This window comes from Polyergus mexicanus, unplaced genomic scaffold, assembly GCF_030449975.1.
Source record: "Polyergus mexicanus isolate NDT 795.1 unplaced genomic scaffold, iyPolMexi1.0 SCAF_1, whole genome shotgun sequence".
In the NCBI taxonomy this organism is placed as follows: Eukaryota; Metazoa; Arthropoda; class Insecta; order Hymenoptera; family Formicidae; genus Polyergus; species Polyergus mexicanus.
Genome location: NW_027223321.1, coordinates 5,025,569 through 5,039,630, shown reverse-complemented (window position 1 = coordinate 5,039,630; position 14,062 = coordinate 5,025,569). Strand labels below are relative to the sequence as shown.

General features: G+C 39.4%; 1 protein-coding gene across 5 annotated transcripts in view; it reads right to left on the bottom strand.

The window, feature by feature from the left end:
• The window catches only part of LOC138932919 (thyrotroph embryonic factor), a 47,386-nt gene that overhangs the window by 21,148 nt on the left and 12,176 nt on the right, over positions 1-14,062 (bottom strand). For 2 of the 5 annotated variants that reach the window (XM_070295244.1, XM_070295246.1), the window contains exon 1: positions 11,548-13,199. The exons of 1 other annotated variant lie outside the window; for it this stretch is intronic. In XM_070295244.1, the coding sequence (XP_070151345.1) occupies positions 11,548-11,857 (310 nt within the window). In that variant the 5' untranslated portion in view covers positions 11,858-13,199. Of the gene's footprint in view, positions 1-11,547; positions 13,200-14,062 lie in introns of those variants that run through there. 2 more of the 5 variants (XM_070295265.1, XM_070295255.1) reach the window with 2 other exon arrangements.

Sequence of the window (14,062 nt, the reverse complement as noted above, 5' to 3'; positions counted from 1 at the left end):
GTGGACAAACGCTAAAGACCAATTCGTGCGGAACATTGTTACACACTACATTTATGTCGAGTGAGTTATCGCGAAAAATTTCTTGTAAAATTTTCTTCCATTGTAAAACCGTTTGTCTCTTGCAGTTTATCGAGCCAACCGCCAGGTAGTTTTTGCAAATGTATTTTAAATAGAGAAACTTTTTATGTAAAATATATCTGACGCTATTAAAGCCGAGATAGAATCAATCAAGCCGCGTTTTTTTTTTCTTTTTTTTTTTGAAAATATTTAGAGATATCGTCAACAGAATGCTTTACGTGGCGAATTTATCGATCTGTTTGTGCGTAATATAAACGTATGCTTGTGCGTATGCTCAGAGAAATCAGATTGTACAAGGATGAAAGAGAAATCCGCGCTCGTAGCGGAACAGGAGGTGGGCACAGGTTTATTAAAGAACGAGGAAAAGAGAAAGAGAAGTCGAAAGGAACGAGCGAAAGGGGGTACAGGCCAGGAAGAGTTTTACCAAGTCTTTCCTTCTTCTGTGCTTGTCTGCCCCTACTCGCGGTAGAACGTTTCTTTTTTTCCCTTTCTCACGCGTGTAAAACTCACGGAAACGAGTCGAGTTTGCCACTTGATGCGTGTTTGTGGCGCACGCATATGCCATGTGTAACCCGTAAATATGGCGTGCTATCTATATGGATCTAGAAAGCATAGAGTTGACGTCTAATAAAGCACATGTCAGAGCGAGCGCGATACGAATTTCATTCTGAACTCATTAAAAATTTAAAGCTTGTCATTTAATGAAATCAATTAATGACATAAATAACATTATGACGATTAAACTTAATTTTCACAAACTGAAAATTTATACATTAAACGCGAATAGTATCGCAAACTCGAATGCGACATTATACGTCAGACTCAAATGTAATTTGGCTTCTTTTTCGAAGCGATCGCGAAAAGAATCTATGAGTGGTTTTACTTTAACCCTCTGGTAGAAAGACCCGATGCATTTACGACGCTCGTTGACTCGAACGAAGTTGACCTAGTCAGGCACCCGCCGACCGTCTAATCTAAAATTAATTCCTAACAGCTGCTGCCGGCTAATGTGCGTGTATCGCACATCCACGTTTATTCTGCCAACTTTTATTATTTTCATGCCGTGTCAAGGCCGCATCCCGCTTCTCTCCTCAACCTTTTGCCGCGTTGAAGCGACGAGAAAAAAATGCGTCAACCGGAAAAAGGGAAAGGAGGAAGCGTTGAATAACACTCTCGTGTTAATTACGCATATATTTTATTGCGCACGAGCGCGATAAGTAGTAATTGATTTTGTGTTTACGAAAAAAGCGTAACATATATTCTCACCTGTTGCCCGGCGTAGAGCCGTTCATTTCTAATTCGTACCCGCGTAGGATTTCCGTTTCTACTTTAATAATTATGCGAAATATTGATATCGATTTGTCTGAAAATCGAGATATTTTTATCTTTATACAAACGAATGGAACTCGCTGTGTCATTGCAAGGAGGGCCGAGTATATTTTCTTATTGTTGTGCCGATCGTTTTCAAGACGTATCCTGTCGCTCGCAATAATTACCTTTTGCTCAATAATCGACCTCTTATCTCACCTAGCGCTCCACCAGAATACGCAATTTATTACGACAATAATTGACAATTACTGTTTCTTTTACTGGATAGAGGATACGGCGAGATCGAGGTGATATCAGTGCTTTATAAGGTCGATTTTAATTGATTCGATTCGCTCGTCACGAGACACCTTTAATTGAGGGAATCCCGTACAAGGCGGATAATTAAGATATGCCAATTATTTCCTTCGATAGTCTTCCCTCGGAGTCTTTCCTCCTTCGCTTCGATCAAACCATCCCGCGACGAGATTCGTATTATTTATTCATTAAAATGAGGGAATTAGTGGATACTTTAGAATAATTGGACGAGTCGTGAAGAATTATTCGATAACATTTTAAAATATATTTTTTTTATTTTATAGTTTTCTTAACGATGTTAGATGCATCCGGATTTCTTTCACAAATCGCTATACAAAAAAAAAAACCAATTTTTTTATCGCGAACAAATCGTCGAAATAAAATCATCGGAATGTATTGTATATTAGAAATACTGTCTCTTAGTAAGGTTTTTTTTTTTTTTTACGAAAAAGTTTTCTCACACCGAATACTCTTGAGATATGTAGTTCCGGGATTGTATCAGAAAAAAAGGGATTTCACAAGAGCGTGGACCCATACGTATCGTTGGCAACGGGTCAGCATATCTAACGGACAACAACTTTCTCATTGCTGTGCCGAAAAGTACGAGCCCACGTGCCACTTGGAGAAAGGAGGCCATCCAAATGTCAGCCCTGCATAACGGCGTCTCGAATACACATCTCGCGTACGGGGTAAAAGTTTTGACGACGGCTCGCTAAGAGACGTAACTTCATCAAACTTGACAAATTTTTCATCGATAGAGAAGACTCGCTTGAAATCAAGCGAAAAACGATACGCGCATAAAATATGTATGGCAAATGCACGAGTGAAACAGAGATTCGTATAACGCAGCTTGTTTATCGAGAATAAAATTGTCGGTTTATTAAGCTACAAAAAAAAAAAAAAGAAAAAAACCGAACATGTTTCGCGAGACTTGCCGGCAATGAAAGATTAACTTTTCCAACTCTTTCCATCTGCTATTCCATACCGCTGGATATAAAGCTGCGCAAACAGCTGTGCTCGATCGTGTGCATTTCTTCGTTAATTGCCAGAGTCAAGTAAACGCAAAAAAAAAAAAAAAACCGATTAGATGGAGAAGCAGGATAGTGTAAGATCTGGAACACGGAAAATTATCTCGTTGTTGATATCCGTGTTTCATTTTGTAAATAAATAGATATAATAGCGGGATACGATAACCGCAATTTTTTTCGTAGTGCTACCAAAACTGAACAATATAATAAACGAAATGATTATTTCAATCTTATAGCCATTATAGTGATAATTTAGTTAGAGAATAACGTTATTAAACGTATTTCTTCGAGGTGTTTCGCATTGCAGTTTTTCGATTTAAGCAATGATCGTGACATTCGGAAAGTGGAAAGTCTTGGCCATGCTTTCAGTGAACGCACTCTATCCTCGATTTCGACTGTTGTTATACGCGTGGAGTTCTTAAACATCATTTACATTTCTGGATTCTTCGAGAAATAGAGAGAGTTAGTTCTCTTCTTCATTAACTTAAATAGCTCCCGGTTGTCGTTAATCGTTTGACGCCGCACTCGATATATAATTATTTCCATTTTTAAATTTCAAGAATTATAATCGTAATTTTATTATATATATTATTTTTGCTAACCATAAAAAGCGATGATAAATAGATTACTGAATAAATATATCGTTTAACTATGTTAATTGAAACAAGTAAAGGATTGTGTGGCTTTCAGAACAAATGTATTAAATATAATAATAATAATAATAATAATGCATTTAACGATACATTAAATGCGCCAAAAAAATATTGAAAATTTTTTCAACAAAGATGGAAAATCCGCTTGAAATAATCTGGGAAATAAGACTTCTCTCATTTATCGAGACATCAGAAGCTCGATTCACGACAAGTCTTAACGAGTGGCTAGCGACGATCTTTTTCTAAAATGTTTTATAGCCTTTGAAAGATCTTGTCGCATCGCGAATTATCTGTCTAGCGAGCTTGATCGAAGTAGGAAGTCGCGTGCCGCGTGACTTTCACTTTCACCGAAAAATAACGGAGACGCAGGAACGATTGCGTATATCCGCGGGCATATGTCTCATGCGAACACGCACATATATGTATGTCCCTCTGACGGTTCGCCTTTCTCTCGTAAACAGCGCGACTCATTCTCTCTCTTGTTCTTTATTTGTTCCTTTTTCCGGTGCGAAAAGAGAAACTCGTCTTTAAATTACTTTTCGAACATGGCGTTATCGAAAGAAGGAAGGGTTCTCGTGCGAGAGTAAACCCTTCTCTTCTCATTGTAAATTTAACTTTCGTCGCTCGAGAAATCTGTTTCTTAAATTATATAGAGTTTTTCCGAAAAATATTTTTACGGATTAATCCAATATTAAATATATATATATATATATATATACAAATTATTATTATTATTATATATAAATTATTATATATATGTATATATATAAATAATTTTTACCAATTAATCCAATACTCTATTTATATACAAGATGAAAATGAAAAGATTAAGCAACTAATATGCTTCTGTTTAGCATGAAATACGCTACCATTTGGATGGTCTTTTGCGTTTTAGCGTTTCCATTTCGTTTTGTTGAAGATTTTTTTAAAGAAAGTTCAGATAATAGCACTTAATAATACGTGCACAAGTATGCATTATATGTACACCTGTACGCGTGCACACATGCGTGCGGTGAATTTATTGAATTCATTTTTTCGCTATCTCGTTTGTCCGGTTATGACGTATCGCGAAACGTAGTATCTTCCGGTTCTCGCCGCGACTTTAGAAAGAATGCGCACAACAGCCTAAGTAAGACAGCCTGTAATAACGATAATAGCCAAGAATTAGCGGTAGATTTCCTCTCCTGTTGATTAACGTCGCGCGAAAGAAAAACCAGCGGATTAATGGCGACGAAGCTATATACGCAATCTTTCGCAATATATAGCTACTATACATTTGCCGCTACATTTTCATTACATTCGTTTTTATTGTAAGAATGTGGAGAATTATACGCTGCACAGTCGAACGAAGCTCTCAACTTTCACAAATAATCACGGAGTTTGAAATTCACACAGATCTTTTCTCGAATTAAAGAAGATTTCACGGTTCAAAATTTTTACATTAATTTACGATTCACCAGGTATTTTAATTCGATTGATTTTCTCTTCGCCGATGCTAATCTCGAAGATTAATTATTTCCGTTAAATTTTTATACATTACGACACAACGCGTGTGCTGTTATAGCATATAAACATTATTTGTGGCATTAACATTTGTCGAGACTGACATGCGGAACATGCCATATATATATGCCATAAAACCTTGGAACTCGGCCGAGAATTTATCATTGATTTATGAAGTACGCCGGCAACTAGTTCTAACTCGAGCAGGTTGAACGCCGTTTTTACGCCGACCGATATTTCGCGATCGTGATGATGTCGGCCGGTTAATAAAATTAAATTTCGCATTTTTATGTCGTATAAAGACAGGAAAAGTAAATCTCAAATTAATATTCATCAATATATCGCGTGTAATTTCGCATTATTTTGCGTAATTATATATCAACGATATGCATGCGCGAGCGTGATATACGATAATTTTTACATTATTTAAATTATAATCTTTTAAAGACATTTTTATTTATATTACTCACGGACATAGATTATTTAATTATACAGCCTGAACAAAATTGTATAATATGAAATTATTCCTTCGTAAGTTCAACGCGTTTTACATATTTAAATATCATTTGCGAAGATATTAGAGCAAATCTTATTTTCTACATAAATGATAACTAAAAAGAAATTTTTTTTTTTTTTAATGAAGTTTGTCATTAGAAGATACTAAGCAATTTCGTGACGATTTTATGCCGAATCAGCAGATTTTGCATTCATAGAGCGACGTATTTTTACGGCGCGTAAATTTATCGCGATATTGATATCGAGCTATTAGTTGTTTTTCTTTAATCATTAGACATTTTTTCGTTGTCGGGAAGATTCTTTGACCGCTATCGTAAAATGTTCTTCAATTCCAAGAGCCGATCGCCATCAAGTGGTCATTTTTTTCGTCTTGCTCTGCTACAGAAGCTAGTATATCTTTACGTCGATCACAGCAGCAAAACCGGTTGTCCTGCGTGCTCTTACGTATCTAGGAAGTTTGAAAAACTTTTTTGACGATTTCGCTTTCGCGACTTATTTTATTATGCATAGAGAAAATAATTTTAGCATAAAATTTTAATATAATGCACACATTTTTAATTTTAATTTTAACGTAAAACTTTTCATTCTTATTTATCTACCGCACATATTATGTATACATTTATATAAATAATATATTCTCATCTATAAATTAATTTAGGAAAAATTACTAAAAAAAGTATTTTATATTCTTGTAGATAAAATTATTTAAAGCACCAAGTTACCATTTATATAGTTTTTCAGTTCTTTCAAAATCAATGCAATTTGTCTTATCCGCGACAAAACTTTTTACGGACAGTAACGAGAACCGCTAGCTGAAAGCACGAAGGTGTCTATAGGAATGGCACGTGATTACTTTCACCGACAACCTGCGCAACTCGACGTCAGTCGACAACGCCGACGACGGTGACGACGACGCAACGATGACGGACGTAGTCGAGAATCGTGCGTGCGTGCGCGCGCGCAACGCCAGCTGTCTCTTCCGGGTTTGAGGCCGAACAGCCGGCTTTTCCACGGCGTTGTAGATTCGCGCGACTTGACGAGCGAGATCGAAAGACTTTTCCTACCTTACGCGAAACGACATAAGGGCGAAAATTGCTATCGCGGGATTATGTTTCCCGTCGAGATTTTCAAACGTCAGATCTGACGAACGACGAAAGCTAAAGCAAAGTCGTTTAGCAAAACGTTGATTAAATAATGTTGAAAAAGAGATAAAGCACAATCGGACATTTGATATCTTTTTTCAGTATAACACAAATTTTATTGTAATCTTTTATCGAGAATATATTGTATATATATATATATATATTTTTTGCGCGTATAAAAAGATTTATATGTGTCAATAGTTCGATTGCACGTTTCGAGCTGATACGAGTGATAACTATCGAAAGACAGCCTTTAACCGTGGCCTTGCTGACCTAGTCGGCGAAATAACCTTGGATGCTTGAATAATAACGGGATTTAGCGTATTTTGCATCGATAGACGAGCACGAGCATTCGAATTATGATCATTGCGATTACGATTCTACTGCTTTCTTCGAGCTTGTACGCTGCAACAGAATGCTAATGGATGTAAATGACATGTCGGCATTACATGCGTTGAATCCGACTGTAGAAAGAGAAAAGTTTATCGTCAGGGTCTCGGAGGAGACTCGTGCTATCATGCCGTCGGGTCGTCCGATAGCAAAAGAGCCGATTTACATACTGCCTTTATCATCGATGCTAAATTACAGTCGATATGCACACGTGCAACTGTAATTTGTGAAGTTTCATGAGATTTCAAGCGCGCTCTCCGCTTCAAGTTTCGTTTGAACGATGTACTCGCATATTTCGAAAAAAAAAAAAAAAATAATAATAATAATAAAAAATACGCGTCTGACATAAATTATGTTAAATCGAGGATACATCAATAATCGCGTAAATAATATTCCAAGTACTTTATATTATTGAAACTTTTAGATTTATTAATGTTTGTAAAAAATGTATGACGGTGTGTCGTAATAAATTGTCAGACAATTATCAGCTGATAGCGCGATAGAGGCGAACTATATGAGATAACTACACGCGTCGATTATCGGAAATCTAAGTAACCGGATACCTGGGATTTCAAGATTTTATCGCGTAAATATCGCGATACATGAATAAGTCGGAGTTTTTAGGCTTGAATTTCTCGCGAGTAATCGCAACATTGTTGCGCGAGCGATTGAAAGCGCTTTGCGCAATGCGCTTTCTCTGCCCCTCGAAAAATTCATCTCGGCACCGGCATAAGGCGCCAGTGGAATTTATTGGCCTAGCTATAATTAATGCTTGGCCGATCACGGGCTTATCGAAGGTCGTTTTCCGTCTATTCGCGGTAGAAACAATTAGGAATTAATAATTAATAACAATTATACTCGTCGATAAAAAATTGTCACGTTCATTAAACATCCGCGTCCAATATCTTTTTATAAATATATATTGTAGAATTTATTCTCTGACGCAATTCCATCGATTTAGCATATGTATAGCCTGACTTAATTTACCGCTTTGCAAACGAAACTTACCTAAAGATAAGAGCGATTCGTCAGTTGTTAGCTATTAGTCAATTATTGTTAGAACAAGTATGCACTTGACTATCGCTATGTCGTTGATTCGCGATTATGTAATAAAAGAACTGAGGAAGAAAGTTTTCATATGCTTCGTATATATAAATAACTAGATAAATATTACGTATACATTTTTATGTATCCAATTATCTCTCGATATAATCATCTTTCAATTATTGGAGGTTCTAATTAATGAATAATGTTTCTTGCAGGATCTCCTCAACTGCCTTCAAAGATTCATCGAAGCTTCTCAAGGATCAGGGTGAGTGTTGGACGAGTAATCCAAATAATCGTTTGTAGACGATGGCGAGGTCGTCCGGCGAAATCGGATTTCGCGAATCGGCTTTCTTTAAAAGACAGAACACGCGAATGTACTCGTGCTCCAGATGCACTTTGCAACGTACTATTGTTCGCTGGTGTATATATATATATATAGTTATATGACATATGTATAGTTTCGCTCGTCTTATTGAAGATCACGCGTTTAATGATATGCGTGTTTATAAATCAGTATAACGGACTTTGTGCATAAGGTCGCAACTTTATGCCTAAAGAAAATACGGAGAGTATGCACTTTTACGGTCGCATCTTAGATCGTTTATAATTATATTATATTGTATAAATAGTATGTATATATACATGTATAGAGTGACAAGAGTATCTTTTCGCGGCGAGTATCTCTACTTTTCTCTCGTTCAACGACATGACAAATATATCTATTTCTCTTCATATTCAAAAAATTGAGTCTATCGCGATTCTTAATTTCGATCAAGAATGTAACGTCATCAAGGTCCGGCAACGATATCCCGAGGTCGTAGGTCGGCCAGCGAGTTAAGTCGGAAACTTCATCTCGTTAGCCGGAGATGCGTTTCGATATCGACTAGATTTACGTCACGATATAGCCAACTTTTCTACTCTCGATAATTTTTAATATCAATTTGTAACACAATGCTAGAGTTTGCGCTTTGTGCGTAAACACGAACGATCAATCAATAATGATAACGAAATTATAATTGAAAATTTCGATCAGGAACGTTAACACGATATTAACCGATACTTGCAAGAATTACCCCCGTAATACAGATAAAATTTAATTTTTTTTTAAATCATGATTTTACGTGCAAAATTTGAAAATATATCTAATCTTCAATTATTTAATACGTTTTTGCAAACTCTGGACATTTTTCGGATTTGCAATCCTTTTCTACCTTTTACTAATTCGAAAATGCGAAATCACTCTTGGTTACATCTTCTTTTTTCTTGTTCCGAATTTTTAAATGGATCTTTAAAATATCTTCCTCTTATATCTCTTATGACACACTACATATTATAGCGTGTAAATAGTAGCACGATTCGATATAAAACTACCGTGGACCTCGCAAAAAGCGTAATTTTAAATTGGTGTAGGGTTGTGGGTTTGTCGGGCCTACGATCACTAATATGTGATACTTTAGGACTACGAGAGGCTAGGCTGACCCATCCCTTGTATTGTGCATCCTAAAACACGATTCTAATCTATTGTGCACGATGACAATACAACTCGCGGACACCGACAGTATCGCCATTCCGATAGTCATTCAATCAAAAGCTATCTCGTTCATTAATTCGTGAATATAAATTGACAAAAGTTTTAGAAAAAGATAATCTACATAAATCGGTTTTCTCTTTCATTACACACACAGGATTTAATTTTATATTTTCTATCTTACATTTTATATTTTTTTAATTAATAATTCGCGTCGGAAAAACTTACTTATCAGATTAAATATTTGATTATGTAAATTTATCGTTTTTTTTTTATTTTTTTATTTTGTCACGAAAATTTAATTTTTCCACAAATGTTGTATATTAATGACTGATAATAGTAAATTAGAGAGCCAGGAGAGAGAACGTGAATGAAATCGATAAAGAAGAAAGTATGAAGAGGCCTGTTCGCATCTCTGTTACAGTACTATAGAATTTCCTCGTGTCATTAATATTCAGCGTGCGTCTTGCAAAACATCACGCTCGATGTGCGGCTATTCGATAATGCGAAATTACGATGAGAGTTTATGCAGGAAATTCTTGATCAAAGCGCGAACTCGCAATTTAACGAAGTGAAATGTCACTTTCATTCATTTAGTCTTGCTTTCATCTCGCGGAAGATAACTCTTTAACTCTTGTCAACGTTTCTGGCAAAATTTTATTAGCCATAAAAAGCTATAGAAATTGCCGAGAAAATATTTGACATCGATAGAGACGCTTTCATAAATTTCGTAACGAGTATTTTCCGAAATGTTCACGATACTAAAGAGCATGTAAACGACAAGTAGTAGTGACTAATTTTTATCTTTTCGCACTGTGAATAAATATTTAATCTGTTTGTGCGAGTAAATTTGTTACACTTGCTGTTTAAAATATAATAGATGTATAGAAGTGAATAGAGAACAAAGTATATATGTACGTATACGTAAGGAAAGAGAATAATAATAGAGAATAGAACACACGTTTTGTTTTAATTCAGCATGGCTTGAGAATATACGCAAATAAATGATACAATAATAGTTTTTTTCCACGGAAATTCTCTCTACCCGCGCAACAAAAGGAGACGATGAATGGACGAGGGAAAGAAAAAGAGCGCGAACGCGAGCAGAAGCGAAACGAGCTGAGGACGTGGGAGGATGCAAATGCAAAGAGCCTTGAGTCGAATCGGCCGTAACTAGGATAGGTGCATAGGTGAATTCACACGTCTACATACATGGAGACGGATGATTCATTCAAGCTCCATGTTCGATTAACTCGACCCGCCTAGTTAACAGATATGTTTCGCGATAAATGATGCAAATATTTTTCAACGACAATCCTATGTCGACAATCGGTAAACAGTTTCTTGCAGTATATTTTAGACAACCATCATTAAAAAAAAGAAATAAATAAATAAATAAATAAATAAAAATAAAAGAAATTAATTATATATATTAATTAATATTTTGTATACAAGTTTGTTCTTTCGACTAATCATTCACAAACATCGGACGCACACCTCCTCTTGCCTTACACACACGCACGTACCATACATAATATAACATGTTTTTTTTAAAGAGATGTCGAATGTTCCAAAAATCTACTTTCGTCGCAATGCTATATTATTTTTTTCTAACGTGAAATTTTCATCGCGAATAAATGAACACGCGTTATGTTTATGCGTATAATGTTTAATAAACGTATAGTCGGTTGATTAACGTGTGCTGCGGTAGTTGCAGATCGAATGTAGGCTGGCTAATGTAAGCAACAGGTGGGCGTTTCTCTACTGAACGACGACTTCTCCCTCTCTACGGCCACTAGTTGTATAGCCAATTTTCCAAGCACTTTACGTGCAGTATACTGTTTGATTTATAGTCGTTAGCTATAAAATTCACGTTCAGCTTCCATCCGTACGTACGATTAGCAGGATAAAATCTATCTCGATAGATGATGGATAAATATTTATATACTATCGATAGATTTTTATCCATCGATCTATCTTTGAAAGCTCTTCGAAGACCGTATCTGTCTAATTTCGTGTCGCATCAGCGGCATGCCTACCGTTCATATAAACATGATGCTGCCTCCACAAGTGCTGGTACTGGGACCACCTGGAACTCGTGCTGTCATCGTGAATGGGCGGTAGCGGATGCACCTGGTGGCCGTGCGAGGCCGGCGGCAGAGATGGCGGCGGTGGTTGCTGGGACTGCTGTTGATGAGCCGGCGCTACCACGATGTGCGGATGCTGCGGCGGCTGCACCGGCTGCTGCTGATGCTGAGATTGGGGAGGATGGTGCGTCTGGGGGTGCAGCACCACCCCAGCTGGTACCGGCGGCGGCGCCAATTGTTGATACTCCATCGCGCAGCTCATCCGATTACCTCACGCGCGCATCTAATTATTCCCGCGGTACCCCCCGTTCCCCCCACCCCCCACCTCTATCCTCCACCGCGGCCGCGATGTCCAGCGCGGATAACGACGAGATGTTCCTTTCACTCGTATCGGAGCGAACGACGCTCCACTGGCTGGGAGATATTCACGCAATGCGAGACGATATTCGGTGTCTTTCGGCGAAAGAATTTAATTGATCCGGAGGGGGGAGGGGGGGAGGGTTGGTTGGTGATCGATTGTTCACCGAGGCCCGTTACCGAATAGATTCGACTTTAGGAACGAGGCGCGTTGAATCGCGGTAGATCTACGATTTATTTCCAAACATCGAAGGCGAGAAATATTTTTAAATGTCTATCTTATTTTAATTTCGGTCCCGATCGGACGCGATCGGTCTGCGTTTGCTCGATTAAATTATTCTCGCGAATTCTCGAAATAAATCTCTCCGTTTCTTCGATCACGATTTCGCGATTGTTATCGATCTCCTCGCCGTTCCCCCGTCGAGAGAGAATCGACGCGCGAAAGAATCTTCCTTATTGCACTCACCAGTATAGGTCCGAAACAAGAAACGGGATCGCGTAATTCACCGAAAAAATCCAATATTTCCAATGGATAGAGAAAGAAGAAACACTTCCGCGAGCACGCGAGATGACGACCGATAGGGTCCCTGCTCCGGAGGGCACTGCTCCGATTCCCGAATCCCAGACCCGAGTCGAGTCGAGTCGAGTCGAGGTCGAGTCGAGTCACAGGAATGTACTAGTAAGTCCCAGTGCGCCGATTAAACCGCGAGCGCCGAGAGTAGCACAGTGTCGACTGTCAAAATCGCCGCTCGTCAGCGTCTATCCGTCGGCGCCGTATGCCGATTGGAGCGTCGTCGTTGCCGGAAGCGGCGCTCCTATTGGTCCCCGCTCCGTGCCCGGCGAGAGGAGGCAGGGCACGACGTGCTTCGACGTCGTCCTGGAGGTGAGCGCGGAGAGACAGCACGAGGAAAGACGTAGTGAGGAAGATAGAGAGAAGTCGGGCGTCCGGACGAGACGTCAGAGAAAGAGAGAGAGAGAGAGAGAGAGAGAGAGAGAGAGAGAGAGAGAGAGAGGGAGGGAGGGGGAGAGAGAGAGAGGGGGGAAGACAGAGCGAGAGGATCGTATACAAGGAGGGAGAGAAAAAGGGTGAGAGGAGAAGGCTAGAGAAGAAGAGAGAGAGAAAGGGAGAGGGAAACTCGCGTGCGTGTCCCGAACGTGTGGCGTCCGGAAAGACACTGGAGTCGCAGGCGCCACGCCGTTTCGCCGCTGGAGAGTCTCCTTTCCTCTTTGTCATACCCGCCGATGCTCCGTCTCGCCTTCCACCGCCCCAACATCCGCTTTTTCCCGCCCCCACCTCCCACTACGCATCTGAAACCTGCCCCCCCTCTCGGCGCGCAAAAGCGCGAGCGCGCACATCGCCGTGCGCGTTCGCGTTGCCGCGATCTCTTCCTCTTCTCCGCTTTGCCAACGACCGACGGTGTCTCTCTTTCCCTGGCGAGAGCCCGGTCTATCAACGTCCCTGTTCCGTCCAGCCTCTAGGATCCAGGCCGCCTAGTCCTCCTTCTCTTCTCGCTTGGAGAACGCCACCGTCCTCTCCGTCTATCTATCTGGCCTGCTCGCCTGCTGCGCTCCGGCTGATCGCGCCGCACTTTTTCACTTCGCGTCTATGGCTTTCCTTCCGTCTCTACTTATTTTATCGCTTCTTTCTCTCTCTCTCTCTCTCTCTCTCTCTATCTCAATACGCCTAGCTCCGGGTTTGCGGAAGAACAACACGGGAGCTTTTACTCTCGATTCTGTCGCTACGCTCCGACTCGTCGGGCCTTTGACGAATTTAATTATCACGCTCCGATCGTTTTTAAATATGTAAGTCGGCTGTATCGTTTTTTTCCATGTTATTTCTTCGGTCTTCCTTCCGAAGTTTTCAAGCTACGAGAGCATTGCTTGAAAAGTTGAGGACATTCGTGTCTCGAAACACGCTTATTCAACAGTAGACAAACATTTATGTGCCGATATTGTCTTTAAAGCTTTGACGTCATCCTCATCCGTATTGTGTACAACTACTAAGAGAGGCAGGAGGTGGAGGAGAAGGGAGGTCGCGTATTTATTTTCCCCTCCAAATAAATGCGCTTCTCTCTATAAAATCGAAACGCTCCTCGTGTCGACCCTATGG